The 27681-nt window shown below is 42.7% G+C and overlaps 2 protein-coding genes across 2 annotated transcripts in view; one reads left to right on the top strand and one right to left on the bottom strand.

The window, feature by feature from the left end:
- Nucleotides 1-8253, top strand: part of pmepa1 (prostate transmembrane protein, androgen induced 1) — a 43704-nt gene extending 35451 nt beyond the window's left edge. The window contains exons 2-5 of the mRNA XM_083971111.1: nucleotides 5260-5414; nucleotides 6968-7021; nucleotides 7140-7489; nucleotides 7761-8253. Of these exons, the coding sequence (XP_083827237.1) occupies nucleotides 5260-5414; nucleotides 6968-7021; nucleotides 7140-7489; nucleotides 7761-8079 (878 nt within the window). The 3' untranslated portion in view covers nucleotides 8080-8253. The remainder of the gene's footprint in view (nucleotides 1-5259; nucleotides 5415-6967; nucleotides 7022-7139; nucleotides 7490-7760) is intronic.
- Nucleotides 8254-23397: 15144 nt separating this feature from the next.
- pck1 (phosphoenolpyruvate carboxykinase 1 (soluble)) lies at nucleotides 23398-27529 on the bottom strand. Its single transcript, XM_083971773.1, has 10 exons — nucleotides 27424-27529; nucleotides 26895-27185; nucleotides 26212-26396; nucleotides 25889-26092; nucleotides 25579-25766; nucleotides 25328-25490; nucleotides 25009-25233; nucleotides 24751-24882; nucleotides 24544-24639; nucleotides 23398-24452 (listed from the first exon to the last, which is right to left on the bottom strand). Exons 2-10 carry the CDS (start codon nucleotides 27116-27118, stop codon nucleotides 23995-23997), a joined length of 1875 nt encoding a protein of 624 aa, XP_083827899.1. The 5' UTR covers nucleotides 27119-27185; nucleotides 27424-27529; the 3' UTR covers nucleotides 23398-23994.
- Between the last annotated feature and the right edge of the window lie 152 nt (nucleotides 27530-27681).

Here is a 27681-nt window from a genome sequence, read left to right as displayed (position 1 = left end):
ACACACACACACAGCTGTCTGTGCTATTTCTGACTACCCAGACTGTCCAGTCATCCGAGGACTGAGAGAGGAGGGGGAGGGGGAATTAGCTTTTCTCTTCCTGTCCTTACTCTCTCTCTCTCTCTCTCTCTCCTCTTTTCATCATTGATTTTTTCTTCTTCTTCTTTCCTTTCCACCTCTTCCCTCGCTTACTTTCCACTTTTTTAATATCTATATGAACCTCTGAATCATCTCCTTCCCTTCTTTTCCTTAATCAACCTCTTCCTTCCTTCCTCTCCCACCTTCTCCTCCCCCTTCCCCTTTCTGTCTGTGTGCTCCCTCTGAGCCATCTGACTCGGCAGTGACCGGCTGTGACCTTTAGCTGAATGCAGGAGGAGGAGGGGGAGGAGGAGGAGGAGGAGGAGGCAGATAGACGGAGAGCAGGCAAGGGATGACAAATGAGCTAATTGCTTTAGATGAACCATGGAGTGTCTCGGGCTCCCAGGCTCCTCCTGTCTAGACGAGCTGCAGGAGGAGGGAGCAGAGCTGCAGTTACACCGCCGACCACTGCAACCGAAGGAACGCATGCAAACACATGAACACACTGCAAGTTCGGGAAACATTCTCATGAAATTAACAGAAATACTCACAGCATGTGCACATAAACAATATGCACTATACACATTCAGTTCCAGTAATGAACCTGCCGGGATCAACTGGTCGTTCAAAGCCCAAAGTGCCCGGGTTCATCTCTTGTTGTCCAGGAAACACTACTTATATTGTCTGGATTGTCACATTGATGAAGGTCTTTTCTGAATTTGCAGCGTGTTTGTGTGTTTACATGCGTCTTCTCGAGCTGCAGTGGGTCGAGCTCCCAGGATGAGTCAGAGAAGCAGGACCGTGTGAATTAAAGGGACAGTGCAGAGGTGAAGTCTTGTACTATTAATGTTAAAAACAAAGTCAGTGCAGCAGAACTAGAGCCACTATAACCCACTTCAATATCATGTGTTGATGATGATGATACAGAAATCACATGTATAAACAGGCAGCAGAGATCCAGGGGTTTTGTGAATTGTTTTCATTTTGTCTGGAGAATCAGTTTCTGTGAGTCTTTGGTGAAGCCTGCTTTGGTCTGAGGAATTTGTTCACTGAAAACTGAGAGGAAAAGGAGGAAGGAAAGATGCAGGTGCATTTTCTAACATGAATTTTAAAGCATAGTATGTGTGAAAATATGTATCGCTCATATACGCTAGCTGTACTGACTCCATGTGGAACTTGACATGTCATCAACTGAGTTGATCGAAATGTGGACACATTTGGAGATATGAAATCTTTAAAAGCATCAAAAATAACAAAGGAAGCCATAAATAATAATAATTAGAAAGTCAGAAGCACTCCCCACCAAATGAAACACACTTTTCAAAAAGTCATAATCTATTCGATTTTCAAACTAATAAATGAAAAATAACAGCTGACATAGCCTCTAATGTTTGTGTACATTCAAATGTCGCACAAGGCTGGGAAGTTGTTTGCATAGTTATTTCTGTGCAGCCGCCTTTAGCTCGCTACCTCTGGCAGTCGATATAACGTGACCCACCACATCACAGTTTGTTCTTACACTTGATTGGACATTATCAGATGCTTCAAGCAAGGTGCATTCTGGCTGAAAGCTGACCTTTCACTGGGAATGAACGACTATCATTAACATAACTTGATTCAGGCGAAGGGGAAATTTATTGATCCATGGCACTTTTAACATACTTGAAATCTCAAGTATTTTCAAGTCATATTTGTTATCACCAGAGAATGAGCTCCTCGTCTCTACCTCCTCCAAGGTGCTACTGTGTTTCCAGGATAAACAAACCAAACACTGGCTCTGGAGAGGAACTTTAGTGTTTGTACCTTCTCCACCTGTATCTGCAATATAACACCTCACCACTAGATGCCACTGAATCCTTCACACTGGTCCTTAAAACTGAAGTGAACAATGATGGTAATACATTACATAGCAACACATACAACATACACATGTATATATAAATTGTCTTATTGCTGCATTATTGTGTATCATAAACCATTTATTACCGGACCTATAATAATAATAACATGCTTAGCAGGAGAAGGGAAAAGAAAGGGGAAGTTCTGGAGGATGGATGAATATAACACAGCAGAGCAGTGTTCGATTCCCACATGAATCAAGTAGTTTATTTTGTTTCTATTCTCCATGTCTGTTCATTATTGTTATCACTGTAACCATGACATCAGAGGTCATCTCAAGTGGAAGGAGTACAGTACTTATTTTAATCCGAACCACCACCTTTTCCTGAACCTAACCAAGTCATGACCATTATTATTATATCCTTGGTTTTTATTGTGTTTATTATTGTCACCATGACAACAAAGGTCTGGTAGCTATACACTTGCCTTTGTGGGGCTGCTATTTTAGGAGACACTGCCGTCGGCGGTATCAGAAAGTTGATGGATTGAATTATTTAAAAAAGAAATCGTGTTCCCTGTAAAGTCATAAAACCTGAGATTCACATGTTCAGAGATAATACAGGTGATGATCAGCTGGAGGAATACTGTCATGATCCGTGTGGCAACTGAGCAGATACTGAAGTTTTGTTTCAAACTCCTCATTTTTCCCACAGCGTCAGACCTCACCCCCGTCCCCCTTTCTCTCTCTCTCTCTCTCTCTCTCTCTCTCTCTCTCTCTCTCTCTCTCTCTCTCTCTCTCTCTCTCTCTCTCTCTCTCTCTCTCATCATTATTCTGGCCGGCCCTCTGACCCATCTGTCTCTCCCAGACGCTCCCACCACTCCCCTTCTCCTTTCTCCCCCTGGCTCTCCGTCTCTTTCTCTCCCTTCCCCTCCTCTCTCGTATTGACCCCTTTTGTTCACAGCCATTGGGTGGAGGGAGGGAGGGGGTGGGTGGGTGTCGGTGGTGGGGTCTGGTCAGCTGTTTCCCTAATATGTGAGTGTGTGCGTGGACAGTGTGGGAATGTGTGTGAGAAAAAGTTGCAGACAAAGCTGAGAGGCAGCTCAGAGTGTGGGTGTCAGCCGGAGTGGGAGCATCACAGGACATGTAACCTGGAGTCTGGACTTTTACTTTTAGTTTCTTACTTTGACTTTACTTTGACTTTTTAGTTTAAAACTTCTTCATGTTACAATCACTGGAGTAAAATCACAGAGACGGCATCATGCAGCCTCACAACCATGACAACTGTGTCCGGACACAACTGTGTGGTGAGTTCCTCCTCTGATCAGTGATCATCAGTGATAAGTCGACACATTAACGTTTGATGGAGTTGTTGTTTTTAAACTGAATGGTTGTTTCTGAGCTCAGGGAATTTGACTTTATGGGCAATGAGAAGGTAAGATAATATAAAATAAGATAAGATAAGATGGTTAGATAATCTATGTTGTCTAGAAGATGCACATCAACCTGAGAAACTGTTGGGTTTCCTGATGATGTTCTTCTGTTAATAGATGCTCATTAGTTTCTATATTGTATAATTGTTAGTGATGATGTTTTTACAATGAAATGTTTCACAGTTAGATGGGTGTTGAGGCAGATTCTCCTCAGGAGATCAGATGATGGAGATCTTGTCTTGCATCCTGCTGGAGGATAAACACAAACAAGCTAATGGCTTTATTGATGGCTAATAAATCTGTTATAGATGGTTACTCAAAATGTCCCTGATTAGAAATGTAATATCTGATTCCATAATGTGTCTGTGCTACTGGTCCAACAGTAGGCCTATGTGAATCAGGACATGGTCTGTGATTCTCCAGTTGGACCCATGTAAGATTGTATATTTCTGCTCTGCAGGTGCTCTATGCTTGTGCTGTTGAAATGATGAAGTCATCTAATGTGTGGTGACCTGTTGTTTGCCAGTATGGCACTAAAACTGTGCCATCGTACATACAAGCAAATTTTAGCTGTGCTCCCACTCTCTTGTGGTGGAAGTGTCAGACAACTGGGAGAACTGGTGAGAGCTTTGTGTGTGTGTGTGTGTGTGTGTGTGTTCCTCTGTCTGTCTTGGCCCTGACCTCTGTCTGCTCCCTGTGAAAAAAGGGTGAGAAAAAAAGCTCTGGTTGGTCGTTTGTGTGTGTGGGTAGAGGGGGTGGGGGTGGGGGTGGGGTACGAGCAGACTGTTTCTAAACAAAGCTTCCTCTGTCTGTCTTTCTGGTCTAGTCTGGCACTGTGTGTGTGTCTGTGTGTGTGTGTGACCTCTCCATAAGGCACAGAGATCTGTCTGAAAACCTACAATCCTGATTGTTACTCAGTTTAAGTGTTTCAAATGTTACAGTGAATGGTTATAACACTATTATTATTTTCATGCATTAATCTAGAGGATTGTCTGTTGCTCTTGGTTTCACTTTTTTTGAATTTTTTTTTTTTGAATATTTTAAAATAAAACCACAACTCACTACACACAGAGAAGAGTGTGCTATATTAAAATACACTGATTGAGAGACAACACAACAAACAAAACAACTGACACAAAAAATATGCCGATGTTCAGTTTGAAGAGGCAACAATATCCCAAGTGCTTGGATTGCTGTTGTTGGGTTCCGGATGATTATATCTCTATGATTATCAGTATCAGGTTGTGCAAATTCACTAATAACACACTGGAGCAGTTTTCATGGTTAGTGTCAGGTTTTTATTTAGGTTTATATAAATAATGCATGAACCTCCATCTGCTCACACACATGCAACATTGTTGTTATAGCTGAAGAAAAAACTATCAACAAACATCAAGTTACAATATATACAATTATGTAAGATATGTAGTGTTTGTGTTCACAGGTTAGAACATGATTTGACTTGAAAAAATGTTGTTCTTTTTTGTTCACTAATGAAGCAAATTAGAAATGTTCATGTGAGTACATAAATCGTCGGTTAAACAAAAGGTTCATGGTTGTATAAAGCTGCTTTATAATTATCAGAGGACACACTCGTATAAATTCATATATACACTGTTGCCCATAAAGTTGGAATAAAATATGACAATGTGATAGATAAAGAGACTGTGTATTTCCTCTCAAAACTCCATTGATCAATCTCTTCCAAACATATCACTGTGAAAATTAAACCACAATTAACCTTTATAATACTAATAAAAAGAGGAATGTGTCTGAAAACAAAATTATTCCAACTTTATGGGCATATATGTACATGGCAACCGTGTACATACACATTAAGGGCGAGTCCTCTGTTTTCACAGACTGGTTATTGCAAATGTGGTGACGATCTCCATCTCCTTTCCTGTGCAGCCCAGCTGGAGTTTGTTCAGATCCTGGTGATCGTGGTGGTGATGATGGTGATGGTGGTGGTCATCACCTGTCTGCTGAACCACTACCGCCTGTCGGCTCGCTCCCTCCTCTCCAGACACGCTCCCACGCGCAGGAGACATTTGCCACTGGCCAACGTGAGTCCATCCTTTTGAAACCTTTTGAGTCATTCATTCATTAATAAACAGAATTTAAAGGATTGTGGCTTATCTGTGTGCAGCTATGATGAATTTAGCCACTGGATCTTCTTCAAACTCATCGAGACAGACTCACTGACTGTTTGAATCTGGTTGTACAGACTCAATCTGCTTATCAGAGTGACATGTGATCACAGTGATTAGACTGCTGCAGGCTAATGCTAAAGCTAACACACTGACTCAATTCTTCATAAGGGGCCAGAGCTGTTCATGACCACACACACACACACACACACACCCACACACACACACACACACACACACACACACACTCAGTCAGTAGCAGGTGATTCACGAAGCACAAGTGGCGTCATATGTTTGGAGAAGCCTCAGGTGTAGTGTGTGTGCGTGTGTGGCTCCAGTCTACAAATTAGATGTGAGTCAAGGATGAGGCATAAGTGTGCAGTGTCCCAGTTGCTTTGGAGTATCGGACAGACACACACACACACACACACACACACACACACACACACACACACACACACACACACACACACACACACACACACACACACACACACACACACACACAGAGTCAGTAGCAGGTTTTATCTTGTTGTTGACTGATATGAGTCTCTTCCACTATCAGTTCATCACTGTCTCCTGTCACTCACAGTCATGAAGTCAGATTAATTCATAACCTTACAAAGACAGAAGCCAAACAGGGTAGTTGAATAGATGCAATATAATTACACTGTAATCTAAGATTTAACAATGATGATGATTTAAGATACTAGAGTTACCTAGTTTCAGGTCACATCGCGGTTTATTCATGAGTCATTTAGAAAATGAACCATTTGTGTGAAATTTTGTCCTTTGACCTTTGACCTTTTGATCACCAAAGTATAATCAGTTTTTTTTTTTTTTTTTACCAAAGTGAAGTAATTACTTAAATGTATTACAGACATATTGCATTTACAAGGCTTTTTTGGGGTCACCACCAAAAATCTAGGGAAGGAGACCTGAAACCAAAGTGGCTCCTTTGGCTGCTGCTGACACCTCGGCATAAAAACAGATGTGTTGGGTCTGAGAATGAAGATGTTGCAGTAGGAGCAGGACTCCAGTGAACATCTTAAAGAAAAGCACTAGTGGAGACAGAGTGTAGCGCAGCAGCTTCTTCACCAGCTGCAGGAATCATTTTAAAGTTTAGTTATTAGTATTTCAACTTACTAAATTAATTGTGGAATAAAACATCTAAAATTAATATGTGTAGTCTAGAGCATACAGTTTGGATTAAGGCCTTAAATATGAAACACATACTCACAGTACATTTGATTTAAATCAGCTTGATGTTATTATTGTGAGAGTGTGTGAGTGAGAGTGACAGGGAGGTTTTTTGTGTCAAAGATTTGATGGAGTGATGACGTTTATTTGACAATACATCAAATATTATTGTATTCTTACAGCTCAATGATTTGAGAGAAAGTGTGTAAATAAAGTTGTGTTAAAAGTCAAAATCTCTCTCTGTCTCTCTGTCTCTGTCTCTCTCTCAGGAGGGAGGTCTGTGGTCCTCTGAGAGCACTGGGACAAGCAGTGGCCTGAGTGAGGTGAGTAACTGGCAGTTTAATAGGTTTAAAATATGATCAATAATCATAGTTTGTATCAGCAATTCAGCATTAGACTCATGATGACATCAGCATTGACGTGATGTCATCCCTCACACAGCACCAGGTGTATAACCCGCGGCCCCCGGACCGAGGGGCGCACTCGTCCTACCTTCAGCGGGAGCCTCAGCCCCAGCCTCCTCTCCAGTCCCAGCGCTTCCAGCACAGCTACACCCCGAACCGCTTCCAGCCCACCTACCCCTACCTGCCCCAGAGCCTCATCGAACTGCCCCCCACCATCTCCCTCTCGGACGGCGAGGAGCCTCCGCCCTACCAGGGCCCCTGCACCCTGCAGCTCCGGGATCCCGAGCAGCAGATGGAACTGAACCGCGAGTCGGTCAGAGCCCCGCCCAACCGGACAGTGTTCGATTCCCACCCCCTTGACCCATCCAACTCCAGTCTGCAGGCCAGGTAAACACACACTCATCCACACCGTCGACACAACCAGCTCTCCGATTTTTCCCTGTTAAAAGGGTTTTCCATGGAGGTTTTCCTCAGTCGATGTGAGGGTCTAAGGGCAGAGGATGTTGTTATGATGCTATGTGAAGCCCTTTGAGACAAACTGTTTGTAAAAACGGGCTATACAAATAAAATTGCCTTGCCTTGCCTTGCCTTCTTATTGGACTTCAGTCAGCCTGCTATCTCCTATTTCCGTCCTATTGACCTTGTGGTTTCCTCCCAGTCTGCAGGCCCCTCCCCCCAGCGTCCACTCAGGCATCAGTGTGCTCGAGGCCCAGGAGGCCATGTCCCGGCAGCAGAAGGGCGGCTCTCGAGTGGAAGGAGCTCCCCCGGCCTACAGCGAGGTGATCGGGCACTATTACCACCCGACGTCCCTGAACTCCAGCCACAACCATCGGACTGTATCCTCCTCGCAGGCGCCCCCGTCCTCGCTCATACACGGTCTGTTTCGACCTCCGACGGCTCAGCAGCCAGGAAGTGTGGACAACAGGAACGCAAGGAACGCAAAGGAGAAATCCTCCCAGAAGCCCCAGCAGGTGTGATGTCACTGCCTCCCCTCTGTCCTGGCCCACAGGAACAACCGCGGCGACTGTGTCCGGTCACAACAGGAACAACCTGGTTGGTTTAACGGCTGTCCAGCTGTAGTTGTAGCCGACAGTGTGTCCCACTTCCTCCTGGACTGGGCCGGGGCAGGAGGGCAGCAGCACGTCAGGTAAGACCACCTGGGAACCACATCGCTCCTGCAGGAGAAACATCTGGTACTTCCTGTTCCGCAGCTTCCTACTTCCTGTCTGAGGAGCGCTTCAGATGTCAGAGAAGAGAGGGAGGAGGTGGATTCAGATGCCTCTGCCACCGACCTCCCACATCAGGCTGAGCAGACTTCACTCATTATAAATATTTACGTGTTCTGTTTGTTTTGTATACAACTTTATGTTTGTTTGTTCGTTTGCCTTCTATCAGACAGATGCGGCAGTCTTCTCTGGTTCTTCCAGGTTTTAGGACTTGATTTGTGTTCTAGTGATAATCCACTGCCGGCAGCGGTGACTCCCGCGCCGGGGTTCAGCCTCGTCGTTAGCACGTTAGCCCAGACACAGTGAGTTTAGATGTAGTTAGCGTTATCTGAGACGAGTTGTAGCACAGAGCTAACAGTCCTCCAGCTAAACGTTTCTGCCTTATGTCGGCCGACCGGTACCGGGGTCGTTGCCGAAATCCTCGTTTGTAATTTTTATGTTTTCTGAATAAGGTTTGCACAAAGTTTGAGACTGTCCACCCCAGAGGAGGAAGATAAATCTGCAATATGATGGATAAAGAGTACGTAGAGATGGTAGAAGGTATTTTTCTAAACTAGATGGATTCTCGTCAGTAAAGACTTTTTTTTTGTCGTTTTTTTTTATGTTGTCTAGTTTTAGAAGAAAAACATCTGAAATCTGTTGGGGTGCCAATGTCCATGTGGAACATTTTGCTGCGTACATGTTGGCCTGTATATACGTTACAAATATAGTATATATAAGCACATGTATGCAAACTGAAAGCAAACTTAACGCATGAATTTAGAGTTATTTATATAATTGCTGAAAAGAATTGCACTATTTTTTAGTATGCGCAGATGGAATGTGTGAGAGAGACTTTTATTGTGAAGGAGCTCTGTCTGTTGAGGCTTGAACACGCTGAGAGAGACCTGAAGTCAGGGGATCCAGACCAGACCAGTGCACAGCAGCTGCTGCCATCAGGACATATCATGAGCAGGTTCTGACTCTGGTCCAGGACTCAGACCAACTGATACTGTACCATAGATAAAAACAAAACCTAGTTTATGCAAACGTCTGAGTCCTGCGAGCCAACCACGAGTCAGCAAACCGACCTGTGAAGCCCAATCAGAAAGCTCTGCTCTCTCCCTCTCTCTCACCCTCTTTTACTCTCTCATATTATTGGCGGAATCGTTAGCCAATCCCAAAGCAGGCTGTCACTACCTCGACCAAACAAGTCAAGCACATACAAGTTTGCTTACATTAATCAGACTTTGTGACATCAAACAATATCTGAACCAATCATGACGAAGTGAAATGTAAAAGCAGGAAGTAGCAGAGTTGGGTCCTGTAGAGTGTTGTTTTATTTGAATGTGAAGAGAGAGAGAGAGTGAGAGACAGAGATATGACATGAAAACACAAAAATATGCAGGACCAGTGTCACTGAACGTTCCCTTAGTTGTGCATTACATTATACTGACTGTGCACTGCTGTGGACACACACTCATACACACACACACACACACCCTTTTCCCACCAACATAAGCAGGTGGAAACGTGGATAAACCTGTTAACAAAAATCCAATTGACTCCTTTTCCATCGCCAGTAGAGTTGTGTCGTCACAGACACACACACAGACACAGTAGGGGAAGAGTGAGCTGCTAGCTGTTGTCGTGCAAACTGAACTAGTGAAACTGATGTGTCATGTCTGGCTTAGTGCTCCCGAAAAAAAAAAAAAAAGAAAGAAAAGAAACCTTACCTCCGGGCCGCAGCTCACTCCTTCACCCAGTGTAGCAGCGGTGTTTCTGGTTTAACAGCACCGATGATCAGTTCAATAATAGCTAGTTGCTAATCTCTTTGCAAATGTCACATATTACAGTTGATATTTCTATTCTTTTTAAAATGCCTAATGATCTGATAATCACTAAAGCATATGTCATGTAGAGTTTTAAAAAAGAGAATAACATGGTTAAAATTGTCATATGGAAAATTAAAGTGAACTGATTGATTTTCTGAATGTTCAGTTAAGTCGTATAAGACCTCACCTGTGTCTGTGTTCTGTTACTAGACTATACCGATCAGAGCCAATAAACACCTGTGTTGTCTGTGGGGTCATGTGACCCTGCTCTAGATACCAGGTGGATCCTTTTTCATTGATGACAAAAGTCTGATGTGAGCAAGTCTTAACAGGTTTATGACCAGTGGAAGGGCTACACACACACACACACACACACACACACACACACACACACACACACACACACACATATACACAGTCCCCTGTAATGGTCTCTCTCTCTTGCAGGCGTCTCTGAGCACTTTACTGCAGCAGGTCTGAGATAACAATCCTCTTGTCAGTCAGCGCAGCCGAAAAACACGACTTTACAACATGAAAATATGAAACCCTTCAACCTTTACAGACACACGCTGACAAGCTGCAGAGACTTGTGCTCCAAAACTTTCCAAATTCTTTCAGACTTTAGTTTAGCGGACTGGACTTCCCGAGAGGTCGAGGAACAACATTGTTTCACATCAGTTCACGTTGTGTTTGTTTTAGTTTTGGAGCAGAACTCTGTGTGGTGAACGCAGCACGAGACAAGTTGTCGTAAACTGGACACGTTGAAGTGTTGAAAAGTGACACGAGTGTTGATCGTAGCTCGTCTCGTGTTGTCGCTCAGAGTGTGTGGATGGAAGGAGGAAGGATTGATGCTTTTTGATTTGTTTGATGTGACCAACTCCCCTTTGACCCTAAGCTCTGGTTTACACTGAGAGCCCAGTCTTTATGCAACAGCGCCCTCCACAGGGACCGAACCAGACTGCAGCCAAAACCCCCGAAGCTGAGGGGGAGGACAGAGTTACAGGCCAAAAAGATGATTTATACTGTGAGGAATTTTAATGAATGTGTCTTCATTCATTTGTCAGAGGCTCCTCACACACACACACACACATAGATACACATCATCATCAGTGTCTGTGTCTGTTTAAATCTTCAGTGACCTCAGACACTTATTTGTCAACACTTTTTTATGCAGGAACATAACTTTTATTTTATGAATCTATAGGAACTATGTCAGGCCTTTGAACCCTGTGTAGCCACAAAGTTAAGAGAAGCGATCAGTCAGTTGTCTCTGTGTGGCTCCTCCTCTGTCTCAGATGTTCTCGTAACGAGCACTTAAAAAAAAAAAAAATCAAAATCAAATCATGTAGAAATTAATCTCTTGACCCAAAGCAGTGATGATGGGACCAATCAAAGCATTATTAATCACGTTCACCTCGTTATTGAGATTATGAGCCTGGTCCCAAAGTGACTTTAATTTATTTGCCTTCCTCCCCCCCCCCACCCCACCCCCACTCTGACCCATGAAGTGGTCTGGTTCCTGTCGTTGAGGGTTTGCAGCGGGTATGAAAAGACTGGATGGGTTCTCACAATAACTGATAATAATGGATAACTGAAACCGGCTTCGCTGGCTGACGAAATAAAAACAGGTGGGGGGGTAAAGGAGGGAGACACTCACACGCACGCACACGCACACACACACACACACACACACACACACACACACACACACACACACACACACACACACACACACACACACACACACACACACACACACACACACACGTTGGTGTCTTAACATGCATACATATTTTTAACATAGGTCAGAGGACGACATCTTCCAGAGCAAATAAAGCGCTAATGTTCACATAGTAACCTGGGAAGGACCTCCAGCTGTCTAGACAAAAGCTAAACACACACACACACACACACACACACACACACACACACACACACACAAGCATGCACGCACGCACGCACGTACACACACAAGACTAAATAAACTAGCCTGAGAACCAGACCTTCCACACACACAGGTGCACTTCTATTCATCCACGCACTTTTTTTCTCTCATCGTGGACCACACAAGATGAAACAGACACACACACACACATACACACACACATACACATACACACATACACACACACACACACACCCTCCTCCCTCTTCCTGTCTGAGCAAGCTCTACCTGTTCCCTAGAGACACCTGCTGCCCAATGACAGAGCTCCTCTCAGGCCGGCCCCCACCGCTGCCATTGGCCGGCTCTCTTTTTGTCTCCGTGGAAACATTCATCATTTGTTGTTGTTGCTATGTTGTGTGCCTGCCTGTGCTGTGACGGGCAAAATAAAATAATGTGAGTGAGTGGCTGGCTCGGGCTGTCAATCATCCCAGGCCACGGCTCCTTACCGTCTCACATTATTATGATGATGATGATGCTGAGGATGATGATGAAGATGATGATTGGATGATTATGAGATTGAGGATGATGATGATGATAATGTTTTTTGATAGTGATGCCGCAGAGAGCGTTGCAATACACCTACTATTTGCCTTTTTGATAATATTAGTCATATTTTAACGTAGTGAGCTAAATGTTGTTGTTTTTATTGTTATTCTTGTGGTTTATTCATTTGTGAACACAATGGTCATTTAATTATCAATCTATCGACACAAAGTTTATTTTCTTCATTTGTGAAACCGACTGTGAGAGTGAAACTACCTAACAGACACAGATCTGGGGGACGACTGTAAATCCAAGAACATGAACTTCTCTGCTTCTTAAGTGCCCTTTCCAGTTCAAAGTGTGCATGTTGTTCACTCACTTACAAGTTCAAGTACCGACGACGTCTCTGTTCATAAAAACATGGCGTTCTGGCCCTATCCCGTTCTGCAGCGCCCTCTAATCATCCCGTCTGTGGACCCGGCCCCAGTGTCTACACGTGTGCCTTCTGGAGTCCGGGCTCCATGGAAGACCCATCACAGTGCAATGAACTACTCTCCGTAAATACTCTGTTACTGCTAAACATTAGATAAAATATAAAAGCAACATTTTTTTTTACAACATGGCAATGTATGGAACATGAAGTATGGAGGCCCATTCATGCCAGGAAAAGACAGACAAATGCCACAAATAAAAGTAGTCACTCAAAAGTTGAATTTGACTTCCTGTTGTCTGTTTTTTTGTGTAGCCTGGTCATACAGTTTGAACTGCTGAGCAACAATTATGACATTACATTGATTAAAACTATTTCATATTTACACTTTTATCATCGTACTAACTTTTCCTCACTTTATTTCAGTTTTCTCAGCATGAGTGGACTTCCATATATATGAACCAATTTGCTGAATTTAAAATCTACCCCAGCATGTTCTCATGTTTCAAAGATGTCGGAAAGTCAGATATTTTGTTAATGACCACTGAAGTACTGTTTTTAGAACGAGACCTTAAAAGCACCATGTTACTGCAGTGCTACAAGTTAAAGGGGTAGGGTTTCCTCTGTTAGCTCTTAGCTGTGTAGCGATAGTTACAAGTTACAAGCAGCTCCTTTAAATGAAAAAAAGGAATCAACAGCAATGAGAGGCCTCTTGGATCCATCATGGCTGCCACCAAAGTAAACAAAATAAGTTTTCCATTTTTGGTGTGTCTGGCCTCTCGTTGAAGAATCTCCTCCTCTAAACAGGCTCGCAGGTTTCCACAGGACCATATAAGACATTTCCAAAGAAGGAATCATCCTGAAGACTCAGACTCAGACAGGAGCTTTTCTGTGGATGAATGTTTTGTTTCCGTCGCCTTTCTCCAGTTCCCATATCAATATTTTACAAATACACAGATACTTTAAATACAGTCATACAGACCAGAACAAGCTATAACATGAACACTTTAGAGCTGGAGAAAAGTTTAAAAAAAGCAAACGGTTCTCCCCTCCTGTCCAGTCCCTTTACTCTGCTCTTTGAATCAGCGCTGAATCAGGTGCCTCCTCTGACAATGTTGAAGAAAGTATACGAGAAGAACGCTCTCCGTTGGTTGCAGTATGTGTGTCTGTGTGTGCGTATTTAAACAAGCCTCTGTATCTCACTGGACACGACGCTGTGTCCCACACCACAGTGACTATTGTAGAAGTCTTCCACCATGTTGTTCAGTTTTATCTTGCAAGCATGTAAACTGTAAAATGTTGGACTTGTACAATCGATCAGTTTGTTCGGGTCAGGATTCCCACATGGTGTGAGTGAGGGTCATCAGCCTCGGAGCGATTTGACCTGAGGACCAGAGGTGACCTGTAGGAACCCTGATCTGATTTGCTCTCATAGAAAAATGGTGGATTTCTCTGAATTTCTATTCAGCACCGGGCTCTTTAACTCCTCCGCTGAAGAACCCGGTGCTGAAAGGTTCAGGTTAAAATCCCATCTGTTTCCTGTCACAGCATGGCTCACAGTTATATAGAGGCCTACTTATTCTCAATGATAATGACTGCTTATTAGTGTATTAAAACTGTTTATTTTTAATTTATATTGGATGGTCTACCTGTTGCTGGGTTTGTTATTATGTTGTTATTTTCTTCATTGTTCCAAACAGAAGACAATGGTTTACTGTTGTTGTCACAGAACTTGGTTTGAATCGACACATTTCAGTTAGCCTTCAATTTAAAACCAATAAAAACTTTTCTAAATAGGTTTGTGTCTCTGCTTTTTTTGATTCATGACTGGACAATTTTATACATCTCAAATGTATTGGAAGAAATTATCCACAGATAACTTTATTTATTTATTTATTTTAGCAATTAAAGATTTGTGTGCGCATATTTAATAGTTTCTACAATATTTTAACCTAAACAGTAACAGCAGAAGTTGATTTAAGAATTAAGTATTATAAATCCCAGTGATAGGTGCCCACTAACTGGGTAATGTGTAAATTAAATGCACATATTTTCTTCATGCATTTATGCATTTATACATGACATATACATACACCTTACCTAGAGAGGCATTAACTCAAAGCTTACTGTAAAACATGATAACAGTTTGATCATCTGGTTGAACAAAGAGAACATAAAAAATGTAATGTCCATCAGCCTCCACCAGGTGAAGCTCTTCACTAAAGTCTGTAGAGAGACAAGGCAGGCTCCCACCCTCTGCCTCTCTGTGTGTGTTTGCTATTAGCCAAATGTTATGCTCATTCTGATAAAATTACTTAATTACTACAAGTAAAATTAAGAATCTTATTGTAGATTTTGCTTACTTCAATAAATAAATTCAATACACAACTGAAAAAATTAAACATAAACATATAGAACCGCAGTCTTGATAAACTTGCAAATCAACATATCATCAACATACATGGTTGCATAATAAATACATATGTCATACAGCACATTTGTGGGTTCTGGTGTCAAGTGTCACCTCCATCTTTAAAGCAGATATCAGTGGAATGTTTTTGTTAATATAAGTCCTAAATAGTCCTATTTTCCGTCAGCAATCACTTACATGAAGTATTTCAGCCTAAACACGAGTCTCTCCGTCACTCTGCTCTGCTGTAACCCGAGGAGAAAATTTTCCTTGTGGGATACAAGTGTTATCCAATGAGGAGAGAGAACGGCATGAAGGGCTGTGTGTGCAGCCAAGGGATGCGCGTGAATGTGGTGACGTAGCACGAGGACCAATTGATGCCTGACAAGGGCGGGGGCTGCTAACTCATGGTGCGTTCAAAGAAACTCGTACTTTGTGTTTTTCCTTCCTGTGAAGTCATACCAGTTCGATCTGGTACGAGTTCACTGGTCGGAAGTTACGAGTGGCCGTTATAGGGAACTTTCACAGACAACAGGATGGTAAAAACACGAGCTACGGGTTACCTGGAACGCTACCAAGTCGTAGTTGTGACTTGAAGCTGTAACTTACGGTTTCAAAAGCCTGCCTTGAACGCAGCATTAGCCGAAACGGCCGTGAAGCTGATATCTGCTTTAAGGTCGTACAGCAGAGATGAGAATGACACCATCTGCCCTCTGATTGGACACTGCTTTGTGATTCATTGGGTGAGTTGTATGGTTTAACACAGGTTTCTGTCTTAAGCTTCTGTTCTTTCAGTATCTTTGTTTGGGACTAGACAAACAAACCAATTAATATATTGTGGCCCAGGGCTTGTGAACCTGTCGAGCATCATTTAAACAAGTGAAAACTACTTACATGAAGTTTTCTGCTTTGCCGAAGTCCAGGTTTGTTTGGAGACCAATGTAATGATGAGGAGGTGCTTAGGGTATTTTTCTGACTAACTGTGGATTGGTTCACTGCAACCACCATGTTTATTTTGTCATCCATGAAGTAAAATTACTGGCTTCCTCTGTGATCACTGTCTAATTGCTCCATGTTCAATCTGTTAACACAGGTATCTGACTTTTAAAACTGTCCCACGTGTGCACACAAAGCTACATGAGCACTTGAATCCACAGTTGAACAGGTGCAACTATGACTGAATTCCTCACATTGGATTTTCACCTGCTGCTGCTCCGTCACACGTGATATTTTTAACAGTCATAATTCATGTTAAACCCGTATCATCCTGATGTGACAATGCTAAGACAGAGACAGAGTGAAACACTTTGTGTGTGTGACTCTTCTTCAGTCTCTCTCATGGTTCATTGAAATGATGATGTCTAAACATGTAACCTACCTCCTCAACAGCAAAATTATCAATGTTTTTGTTTTATCTACATTTATAAACATCTGCTTCTTCATTTAATTTCAAACCTTTCATACCAAATGTTTATTTTATTTAAACAGGGCAGGTCTTTAAAAACTCACAGCTTCACAGATTTGAAAGGAAAATGTTAAAACTGTGAATTAGTGGTTTTTATTTAGAGACAAGTATGGGCTCAGTGTCTTGCCCAAGGACACTTCCACATGCAGACTGGAGGAGCCAGGAATCAAACCACCAACGTTCAGTTAGTGAACCACCTGCTCTACCTCACTGAGCCACATTAACGCCTTGATGCTTGGACTTGATCCAGGAGTTGTACTCGTCTGGAATTCCTTGGAACTCAAGCCGCACCTTGGATCTGATACGGGAGTGAACGGACAGACTTGAGACTTGACTCAACAACTTATGGAGTGTAAAATGCATTTGAGGAATAATTGAGTTATAAATTGGACTTGTCTGGAATGACTTGAAGCTTGGACACATGAGATTTGACCTGGACCCACTCTTGAGGAAAGGATTTGAATTAAATCTTACTTGATATTTGATGTGACAGACATGACTTTTACTGATGTGGAAGGACTTGGGATTTAACTTGGACTTGTTAATGATACAATTTGGGACTTGGATATGAATTAGAACCAAACTAACCAGACTGCTACATATCTGTTCAAAGATTGTTGGTCAAACTTTGGAGTTACATTTTCAAGCAGCATACACTAAAAGAATGTTGTCTCTTGCAAGTAATATCTCATCTGACCCCTCTCACGTGTTATTCGAGGAATATCAGCTTCTGCCATCAAATAGAAGGTTTAGAGATCCACAAGCTCGACTGAACAGGCTGAGGAACTCTTTTGTCCCTCAGTCTGTCAAACTGTTAAATCAGAGTTTGGTCTCTAAGTAGACTAGGGTTCATGTACAGACTGAGCACTGGGTGTTGCACCAAGACACATTGTAATGTTGGATTTATGTTGTGAATGGAGTTAGGAGGTAGTTTGTGTTTCTCTTTAAATGTGACCTTTGAGGGTAACATTTATGCTTTTTGTAAATGTGTGTTTTTGTATTTTGTTATTATTTGTGTGAAACTTGGACGTCATGGGACGCAAGACAAATTTCAGAGTGATCTGACAATAAAGTATTATCTTATCTTATCTTATCTTATCTTATCTTATCTTAGATGAACCTGAGGTGTAACTTGCAAGGTAATTGCCAACAATATCATGATTGGAACCTGGAGGTGTGACTACAGGTCAGTCAGTGTATGTCACTTGGCAGTAGCCTGATCGCAGCATGATGAGTTCCTGGACAGATCTCAGTCAGGTATCGATCAGATGCCACTGACTCAACTTCAAACTGCATCACACTCGTTTCTGCTGGTGCCAGGTTTCTACGTCAGCGTCCACCTCAGAGTGCGGTCATATAAGGCTTATCTCACTGTGCTGCCTGCCTGTCTCTCTCTCCGCTATCTGACTGTCTCTCTGTCTTCCTACACAGCTGGCAGGCGGCCCACGGGACAGGGTGTTTTACGGCTCACTTGGCAGGGGATGAGAAGGCTGCACGAGTTACTGACATGAAGTAAAGTGGAAAAAGCTGAGGGGGTGAAAAGATGTGGGTCGATCACTAAAACAAATTCTGGAGATCATTCAAGAAAAGAGTGATTTTACCACCTCCTATTCCCTTATCACAGTGTCACAATTTAAGAAAGACACATCTCTGCCAGGTGTCACAAACTTTTGTTAAAGGATACACTTGAATTACTAGAGACTTGGAGACTTGATCTGAGAGAGCTGTGACTCAACTTCTATGGGACTTAGAATAACTTGAGTCTTGAGCTTCACTGATGTCCAAAACTCTCTCTGACACCAGAGAGCTGTGTTTTAATATTATATTATTTAAAGTGATAGTTCACCCAAAACTCAAATTTCTCATTATCTACTCACCCTCATGTCAACTAAGAGCTGTGAGGTCCACGCAGCAGTATTTGTCCATATAATGGTTGTCAATGGATACCAACTTTCTTCGTCCAAAAAGACACACCAAAAAACATCCAAATACCTCCATACTGCTCGTCTGTAATGTCCCTCTTGTATTGAAGCCCCAACATGAGAAATTGTTCAGAAAAAAATTAAATAAGTCTATATCTTAAGCTTGTTTGTAGCGGAAGCTCCCAGTGTCTCGGTTCACTGCTCTTCCTGTGGCGACTGTGACAATTTCTCATGTCGGGGCTTCAATACCAGAGGGACATTACATACGAGCAGTATGGAGGTATTTGGATGTTTTTTGGTGTGTCTTTTTGGACGAAAAAAGTTGGTATCCATTGACAACCATTATATGGACAAATACTGCTGCGCGGACCCCCCCGTAACTCAGAGAAGGCACAGATAACTCTGAAAATTCTCACAGCTCAGTAGTAGATAAAAAGTGAATTTTGGGTGAACTATCCCTTTAAGATACCATGGTCAGATTTGCAATGACACATTTTCGCCTGTGTCCCTCATCGTGCTGCTTACATTTGTTTGGCAATTACATTTTGTACAGACTTTCATATTGCATGAGTTGTGGCATTTTAACATTCCTGATTGTTGCTGGATCATCCAGCATAGATGCTAGTTTATCTTCTCTCAAGGAGTTAATTACAGAAAAGACATCTTAAACCTTGCTTATATTACCTGACAAACAATAAAGCCCTTCCACATTTTGGAATCATCCAATCATCATCATTTTTTTTACCTTAATTTACCCAGGCAAGCAATGAAGAACAAATTCTTTTTTTGCGATTAAATCCACTAAGAACAAATTCTTAGAGGGGGGTGCACATGATGATTGGACAAAGTTGTCTAATCACCAAATATTCTCACATATCCCACTTTTCCTCTCTTGTTTTGCACATGGCAACTGACATTCATTCACATTCATATTTATTTATTTAAGTATATTTTGGGCCTTTTTATGCCTTTATTGGATAGTACAGTTGAGAGAGACAGGAAATGGGAAGGCAGAGAAAGGGGGAATGACATGCTGGAAAGGGCCGCCCATTGCGGAATTCAAACCGGGGACACCTGCAGCGAGGACTGTAGCCTCTACACACGGGGCGCCTGCTCAACCTACTGCGTCACTCGGTGCCCCTGCTGCTTATTAAACTTGTTGTGATTGGTGACATTCAAATAAGAACAGATACTGAGCCTCCATGAAGCAGCACGATTCACAAATTCATTAGACCCAATCAGATGCCAATCACTGCTGCTCAGATACACTGCTGCTGACGTCCATACGTAGTGGGTCAGTGTCCAACAGACCCTTTGTGATGTCACTGAGACTGACGCACACACAGGTGCGCATACATTGCTGATAAACTCTGACCTCTGCTCATTCTTACACAATATCTATCCATGCTTGTTTTTCATCTGACAGTGTTTTCATTGGTGAAATGTAAGGAAGGATGCAGAGAAAAAAGAAATGAAGGATAGTGCAGAAAGAGTCAAATCTGAAGAGAAGCAAAAAGCAAATTAAAGCAACTCCTTCGTCTCCTCTCTGCAATCGCAATAAACCTTTGACCTCTATTTAAAACTCTGCTATATATTTCTTTAATGCTTAATTGACAGCGACTAGTACAGAACATTATAGCCTACTGACACCTGCAATCTGATATCAGCTGCGATAGATTATCAACCAGCTGATAACAAGAGACCTGCAGAGTCAGCCCTGCCACACATATCACAACCTGTTTCATTCATGTTCACTGAGACAAAACAGCCTCCTCAGAATCTGATGGTCTGACAGGAAAGCAAATGTAACATTAATCTGTTGTCTCTTTTCTCATCACTTTAGCCAAAATATTGATGTTTGACACAAACACAAAAAAACCTCCACTGTTTCACTAATTTCATTTTCACATTGTTCACATTGTAGTTGACCATGTGACCATTTACCATAGTGAATGTACAGTAGTATACAGGCCACTTAACACAGAGGAGGTGTGCAGTGGATTAGCACCAGTGAACTACTCTGGACCACAATTCATTCAGACTGACGGACAAGTACCAAAATACAAAATTTAATACAGTCCAACTAAATCAATACAGGATGTATTTTTCGAATAAAATCAGAGAAGGGACTCCGGGTAACCTGATATTTGTATGGGCTGGGCATACTGTATATGTTACTATATGAAATAATTCATTCATCAGTATGTACATAAACAATTTATATATGGGAAGGGAAGGAAGGAAGCCTGTGGAGTTTACCACAGGTGAGTCATCAGGGTGGTCCAACTTGGTGTAATCATCAGAGTCATTAGTTTGAAGATGTTTGTGTCCATCTGAAGACAGACTCTAAAATGAACGCTTCATTAAAACCTGGAAAAACAAAAAGTTGAGTTTTGAGTGAGGTTCAGTGTTGAAATGTCTTTATAGATGAACAAGCAACCTACAGGCAGATTAAGACACACAGTAAAAGTCTGGCTTTACTGAGGTTATTTATTCCCTATTATAGAGCAGGAACATTCAGACGCTGCGTGGTTGTAAGAACACCAGGGGTAAATCATTGTCTCTGAGACGACAAGACTCCGAGAACACAATCTGACAAACAACAGAAACCAACATGAAACTTCTTCTTGGTACTGTCACATTAACACAGAGATTAACACACATTGTCCAAGGTCAGCACAACACAACATGTTGAGCACGGAATGAGCACATACACACTCTATGTACAGTATGTACACTGTATAACAAATTGTGAGACTGATGGACCCTTGTATAACAAACAGACAAGCATTTTTGGCACGTCAGAGAGATGTGAATCAGTTGGGGCGTTTTTGACTCTGTGTATGCTGATATTTGATTGTTACTTACAAAGGAGAACGCCAAAAGAACTATGGTTATCACTAAGGAGTGAATCCTGAACTCCCTGTCCCACACATGAATGAACACCCACCTCCCAGATTTCATGTTCTAATAAAATACAACATAGCATATAGGTTTCAATATCTTTCGTGCAACCGTAGTGTCAATATCCTTAACTCAAAGTAACACAGTGACACACATTACATGACATACATAATGTTGGTATTAGTGTCAGTGAAATCATCCACATTTGCATTATTATTATTTTTTGCATTACAGATAAGGCAAGGCAAGGCATCTTTATTTATATAGCGCATTTCATACCAAGGCAACTCAATGTGCTTTACATAAAGACAAAACAATTAAAAAGAACAGCATAAAAACAAAAAACACATAGTTAATAGCATGAGCAAAGAAGAATAAAAAAGTAGAATAAAAAAAATAGAGAAAGTTTAAAGTTCTTATAAAGAGCTCAGCTATAAGCACATGCAAAGAGAATTGTTTTTAACATGTAAGATGTTGAAGGAAGAAAAAAGCAGTCGCTCAACTCAATGATTGAGGTTGAGTTGAACGACTGCTTTTTTCTTCCTTCACTGTTTTTGTTCCGGCTGTCAGCTCCTCTTCAATTCTGGTGTGTAGGCTACCATGTTTTTTTTTAACATGTAAGATAACACCAATGAAACATGCACACGCCGGGCCCCAGTGGATAAAACTGGTGACCATGTCACACTAAACTCTAAGCAATGCTCTAAATCATTTCCTCTCTCTCTCTTTTTAATTTTTTTTTCAATTTTTTTTTTTTTTGCCATTTCTTTCTTTGCCACGTGGTCCGAGTAACTTTTTATTCATCTGAATGCACTTTTTATAATTTTTATAAGCAAAGTGGAAACCAACTGAACCACACATCAGAGATGCCTTTTTGTAACTATCATCACATTTTCCTTTTTGAAATTTTCAAACATTTTTATTGTTGTCTGTGAAGTCTACTCCAGTCTTTGTGGGTACCCTCCAGGTACTCCAGCTTCCTCCCACAGACCAAACTCATCAAATCTCAATGATCATCTTCCTCCATGGAGGAGTCTGAAGGGGAAGTCTCCCTTGGTTTGTCGGCTCTCAGTTATCCAAATCTTTGTAGTTTGTAAGGGCTGAAGCAAAGGAAACTGATTTTTGGTTGGTTGAAGACTTTCTTCGTTTTTTTTTAGAAACTTTCTCTTCAAGAAACCAATAGGCTTTATGCACAACTCCACTACTTCCTGAAACTTTAGCCAGCTCCTTTATTTCCTGTCTTACATTATTGGACAAACTGATTAATACAGGTGTGTCTGGCCTCACAACAATGGTCAGACACACCTGGATTAATCAGTTTGTCCAATAATGTAAGACAGGAAATAAAGGAGTTGGCTAAAGTTCAGGAAGTAGTGAAGCTGTGCATAAAGCCAATTGAAGTGTACCTTAGTTTGCACAGGTAGTTCAAGAAGCTCATTTGCATCAAAGCACCTGGTGAAGAAGAGATACTGTACATCCTGAGATGCTGTCTCTCTCTCTGCTTTGGTGGCAAGACATTGGTGGGTGGAAAATTATGTTCTTTTGAGACAAGAACATAAAACAGCTGCTAAATACAGGACGTCTTGGTGAATCAGCTGTAGATCTATGGTGATGTGCTTCACTATTGTTACATGACACTTGTATGAAACAACTGTTGAAGACTGTGAACTGAAAATTAATCAAGCAGATTCAGTGATCAGTTTAAATGTCTTTATTATTCTTGCCTCCCTCATTGGGGGCCAACGATTACAAGAAAACAGAGCCAACAGAGACAAATGGTATAAAAATAAATTCAAGCACAAAATACAACACGGACATAAAATATCTATTTCCCTCTTGTCAGAGGTCAAACATCACTGGAGCTGAGCTGGACTCACTTGTTCTCCATGAGGACAGTGTGATGTGCGTTCACAATAACTTATTAAATAGTGGTTTAAACAGTGGACAGAAAGGACAAATTCCTATTCAGATCGTCAGTGAAGAGTTCATGAGAGTCACCTTAATATTATTAGGGCAATTGAACAGAAGAATAATGTCTAAGAGAGAGAAAGAGTTCTACATAAGAGTCTAATTTAAAAAAAGAAAACTATCTGAGGGACATGTCAGTCTTCCATCTCAGAGACAGAAATCCTTCAAAAACATTATTCCCTTACAAAAAGAGCCACTCAGTAAAATAATGATAATAATAATATAATAACAATATTCTGCTGTTTCAGAATTATAACATTTTTCTTTTCCAGTTTGTGATGTTATTCCATAGATGGGTTGTTCTAGGGTTCACCATGTTCCCTCTTTACATCTGCTGCACTCTCTGATACAGGAGGTCCAGCTGCCGGGCCATCTCATTGGGCAGGTCGTCGTTCACCTCTGTGGTGAAGTAGGCCCTCACCTCCTCGACCTCCTTCTGCCAGAACTCTTTGTCCAGGGAGAACAGCTCATCCAGGTCCACGTTGTCCCGCAGACCCTGGAGGTTGAGGGAGTTGCTGCAGGGCAGGTAGCCCACTGTGGAGGGCATGGCACCAGCCTCACCGTTCACCCGCCTGAACATCCAGTCCAGAACGCGGATGTTGTCGCCGAAGCCGGGCCAGAGGAAGCCGGCAGTGGGGCTCTTGCGGAACCAGTTGACATGGAAGATCTTGGGGAGCTTGGCCCCTTGGTGGTTAGCCATGCTCAGCCAGTGAGACAGGTACTGTCCGAAGTTGTAGCCGAAGAAAGGGCGCATGGCAAACGGGTCGTGCATGATCATCTTTCCTGGAGACAAGGATGATGAGAAAGGAAGGGTGAGGAACTAGGAGGTTTATGGTTTTGAAAACGTGTTGTTGTTTTCTTGTCAGACGTTTACCTTTGTGTTCAGCTGCAGCAGTGGCCTCTGATCTCATGGCTGCTCCAACAAACACTCCATGCTGCCAGCTGAAGGCCTCATACACCAGAGGGACACCTGACAAGATGAAGAGTCATTAGTCAGATCAGTTTTACAGTTTTACTGCTCTCCTCTCTTATCTGATCCAGTCTAACTCATCTTCTCCTAATGCTCTGGTTTCATCCTCACCTTCTGGTCTACGGCCTCCAAAGATGATGGCTTCAATGGGGACTCCCTCTGGGGATTCCCACAGTGGGTCGATGATGGGGCACTGACCGGCTGGAGTGCAGAAACGAGAGTTGGGATGAGCACTTGGTTCACCTGGGGAGAAAACAAGACAAGAGGGTAAGTTTGTGATGTTCTTCATTATCATTGTGAATATACTGTACTGTGTTATTATTCAGTAAAAGAGCTCCATGATTAAGAACAAAAAACAAAAACTCTTACCATCTTCTGAGCTCCAGGGTTTGTTCTTCCAGGATGTGACGGTGACATCCTCTGGCAGTGACTGATCCATTCCCTCCCAATACACGCCTCCGTCACTGGTCTCCGCAACGTTGGTGAAAAGAGTATTCTTGACGATGGTTGCCATGGCGTTGGGGTTAGTTTTGGCCGAGGTGCCGGGTGCAACGCCAAAGAAGCCGTTCTCTGGGTTGATGGCACGAAGGTTTCCTAATGAAGGGGAAGAGTCCTGTCAGTTTGTGTTGTTGGTATTACAGTTTTGTGTGTTTTGATCTTGGATCCTTTAAGGTCCTTCTCCACTTACCTTGGTCATCAAACTTCATCCAGGCGATGTCATCGCCCACGCATTCAACTTTCCAGCCCGGCAGTGTGGGGGAGAGCATGGCCAGGTTTGTTTTGCCACAGGCGCTGGGGAATGCTGCCGCCATGTACTTCTTCTGTCCTGCAGGGTTGGTGATGCCCAGGATCTGAACATGAGAAACAAATGATTTAGTAAGAACATACTGGTCGTTGTGGGAGGTGCCAGGTCAGATATTGGATGGACGGGTGCCTTACCAGCATGTGCTCAGCCAACCAGCCCTCCTCCTTTGCGATACGTGAGGCGATGCGTAGGGCAAAGCACTTCTTTCCCAGCAAAGAGTTTCCTCCATAACCACTGCCAAACGAGACGATCTGTCTGCGGTCTGGGATGTGGCCGACTAACGTCTGCTCAGGGTTACAGGGCCAGTTGTTCACCAGTGGCTCTGAGAGAACAATCAGGAAATGGGACCAATTAATTCAATGGATATATTGTGTCTTGAGGATATAGAAGTAGCACTGGAGGTAACATCACAGGAGTAGTAGAAGTATGGCGTTGCAGACGTACTTTTGAGAGGCAGAGGACAGCCAACTGAGTGCAGACAACGGACAAAATCTCCATTTCCCAGAGCGGACAACACAGCCTTTCCCATCCGTGTCATCACCCTCATGCTGGCCACCACGTAGGGGGAGTCTGTCAGCTCCACTCCGATTTTAGAGAGGGGGGATCCCACTGGGCCCATGCTAAAGGGAATCACATACATGGTACGACCTGCGGACAAAGTTGATAATTTTAAGTTAACTCGACATTCAGAGCTCTTTCTAAGGGAAAATTCATATTCAAATCAATATGCAGTGCAGGACTTAAGCTAAAATATCTCTTTCTGATACCTTTCATGCAGCCAGGGAATCGCTGATTTACAGCTTTGTCAAACTCCTCTGGGGACATCCAGCGGCCCAGCTGGCTGACTCCTCCTCCCACTGGTATGGGCACCGTTTCCTTCTGGTCCGGGGTAACAATCACAGTCTTACTCTCCACACGGGCCACGTCTCTCGGGTCAGTCCTGGCCAACCAGCTGCAGACGGAGGAGGGAGGCAGAAAGAAGAACGATTATTAGATTAGATTCATATTTTTAATTTTCACTTATTTTTTTGTTTTTGTTTCAAGATGGAAAAATAAGTTCAACATGTTGTAACTTTGCAATTTGAATATACTAATCTGTAAATGTATGACAAAAACCGTAAAGCATATTAGATTAATTTCCTCTTGCAGCTATGAGAGCACATGTTTGTGATGACATAAGTCTGACTGACTCAGCTGGTCTGACTGGTTTGTGAGAATGTCGACCTTTAAGTGGTTCAGTGTTTGAACAGCCACTGAGTGACAACAACAATAAGACATGTAATATAGCCTACTGTTGTCCCCAGCTGAGACAGCTGATCAACTATCAACAGGAAATTCTTAATATCTTAGAGGCCTTCACTTGCATCAGAAAAAAAACCCTTCAAATGTAAAAAAAAAAAAAAAAACTACCACTACATTTCTGAGCCCCTGGAATAAAATCAAAACCCACCAGTTCTCATATTTGTGCAGCTTCTTGATCATCCCCTGCTCCTCCAGCTGGGTCAGAATGGCCCGGTTCTCCTCTTCAGAGCCATCACAGATGTGCAGGGCGTCGGGCTGGCACAGGTTCACATTGGCCTCCACGTATTCCCTGATGGCCGGGCTGAGGGCGCTGATGTCGCCCTGAATGATCTTGGGTCCACTCTGGTTCTGGGACTGCAGCTGAGGAGGCATGGTGGAGGTGTCTGGGTGGAGAGCGAGCCGAGAGAAAAAGAGAAAGAAGAAGCAGAAGATAGAAGGTCTAGGAAGAGGATGGGAAAAAAAGAAAGTAAGAAAAGGAGACAGAGAATAGAAAATTGTTAATATTTGAAATACATTCTTCAATTAACGCATCTAAACTTTCCTGCATGAGCAGCTGCTGCAGCCAAGACTCGGGATGATGCAACAGCATCCCTCTGCAGACCCCCCTTCCCCCGCATCTCTAAATATCCTTTCCCCATTAAACAGAGGTTCCCCTGAACAGTGAGAGCTGAGGTTACCTTCAGTAGTTAGCCTGGAGCAGAGAGCTTGGCCTCATGAGCTGATCACTCTCTTTTTGTTGTTTCCAGTTGAGTTCAGGACAGTTTCTCTGTCTTGGTGAGTTGTATCAGCTGCTGAAAGTTTGTTCCCTTTTATACCCAGGGATGTCCCACAAGAGAGGGAGGAGAGGAGGAGGGGGTGGAGGAGGAGGAGGAGGAGGAGGGGCCGGAGGGTGGGGGTGGGGGGGGTCGTCCTCTGGGTCATTTTCATGAACCTGT

Source organism: Trachurus trachurus (assembly GCF_905171665.1).
Source record: "Trachurus trachurus genome assembly, chromosome: 5".
Lineage (NCBI taxonomy): Eukaryota > Metazoa > Chordata > Actinopteri > Carangiformes > Carangidae > Trachurus > Trachurus trachurus.
The sequence above is the reverse complement of the archived record's forward strand: the minus strand, read 5'-3'. Positions and strand labels throughout refer to the sequence as shown.

What these genes read in the sequence shown, in the direction of transcription:
- pck1 (XM_083971773.1), bottom strand. Translation starts at nt 27,118, where the DNA reads ATGCCTCCTCAGCTGCAGTCCCAGAACCAGAGTGGACCCAAGATCATT. An exon ending in GATGAAGTTTGATGACCAAG is followed by an intron (nt 25,234 to 25,327) that starts GTAAGTGGAGAA and finishes CCCCTTCATTAG; the next exon opens with GAAACCTTCGTGCCATCAAC. An exon ending in TGCTGCAGCTGAACACAAAG is followed by an intron (nt 24,453 to 24,543) that starts GTAAACGTCTGA and finishes CCTTGTCTCCAG; the next exon opens with GAAAGATGATCATGCACGAC.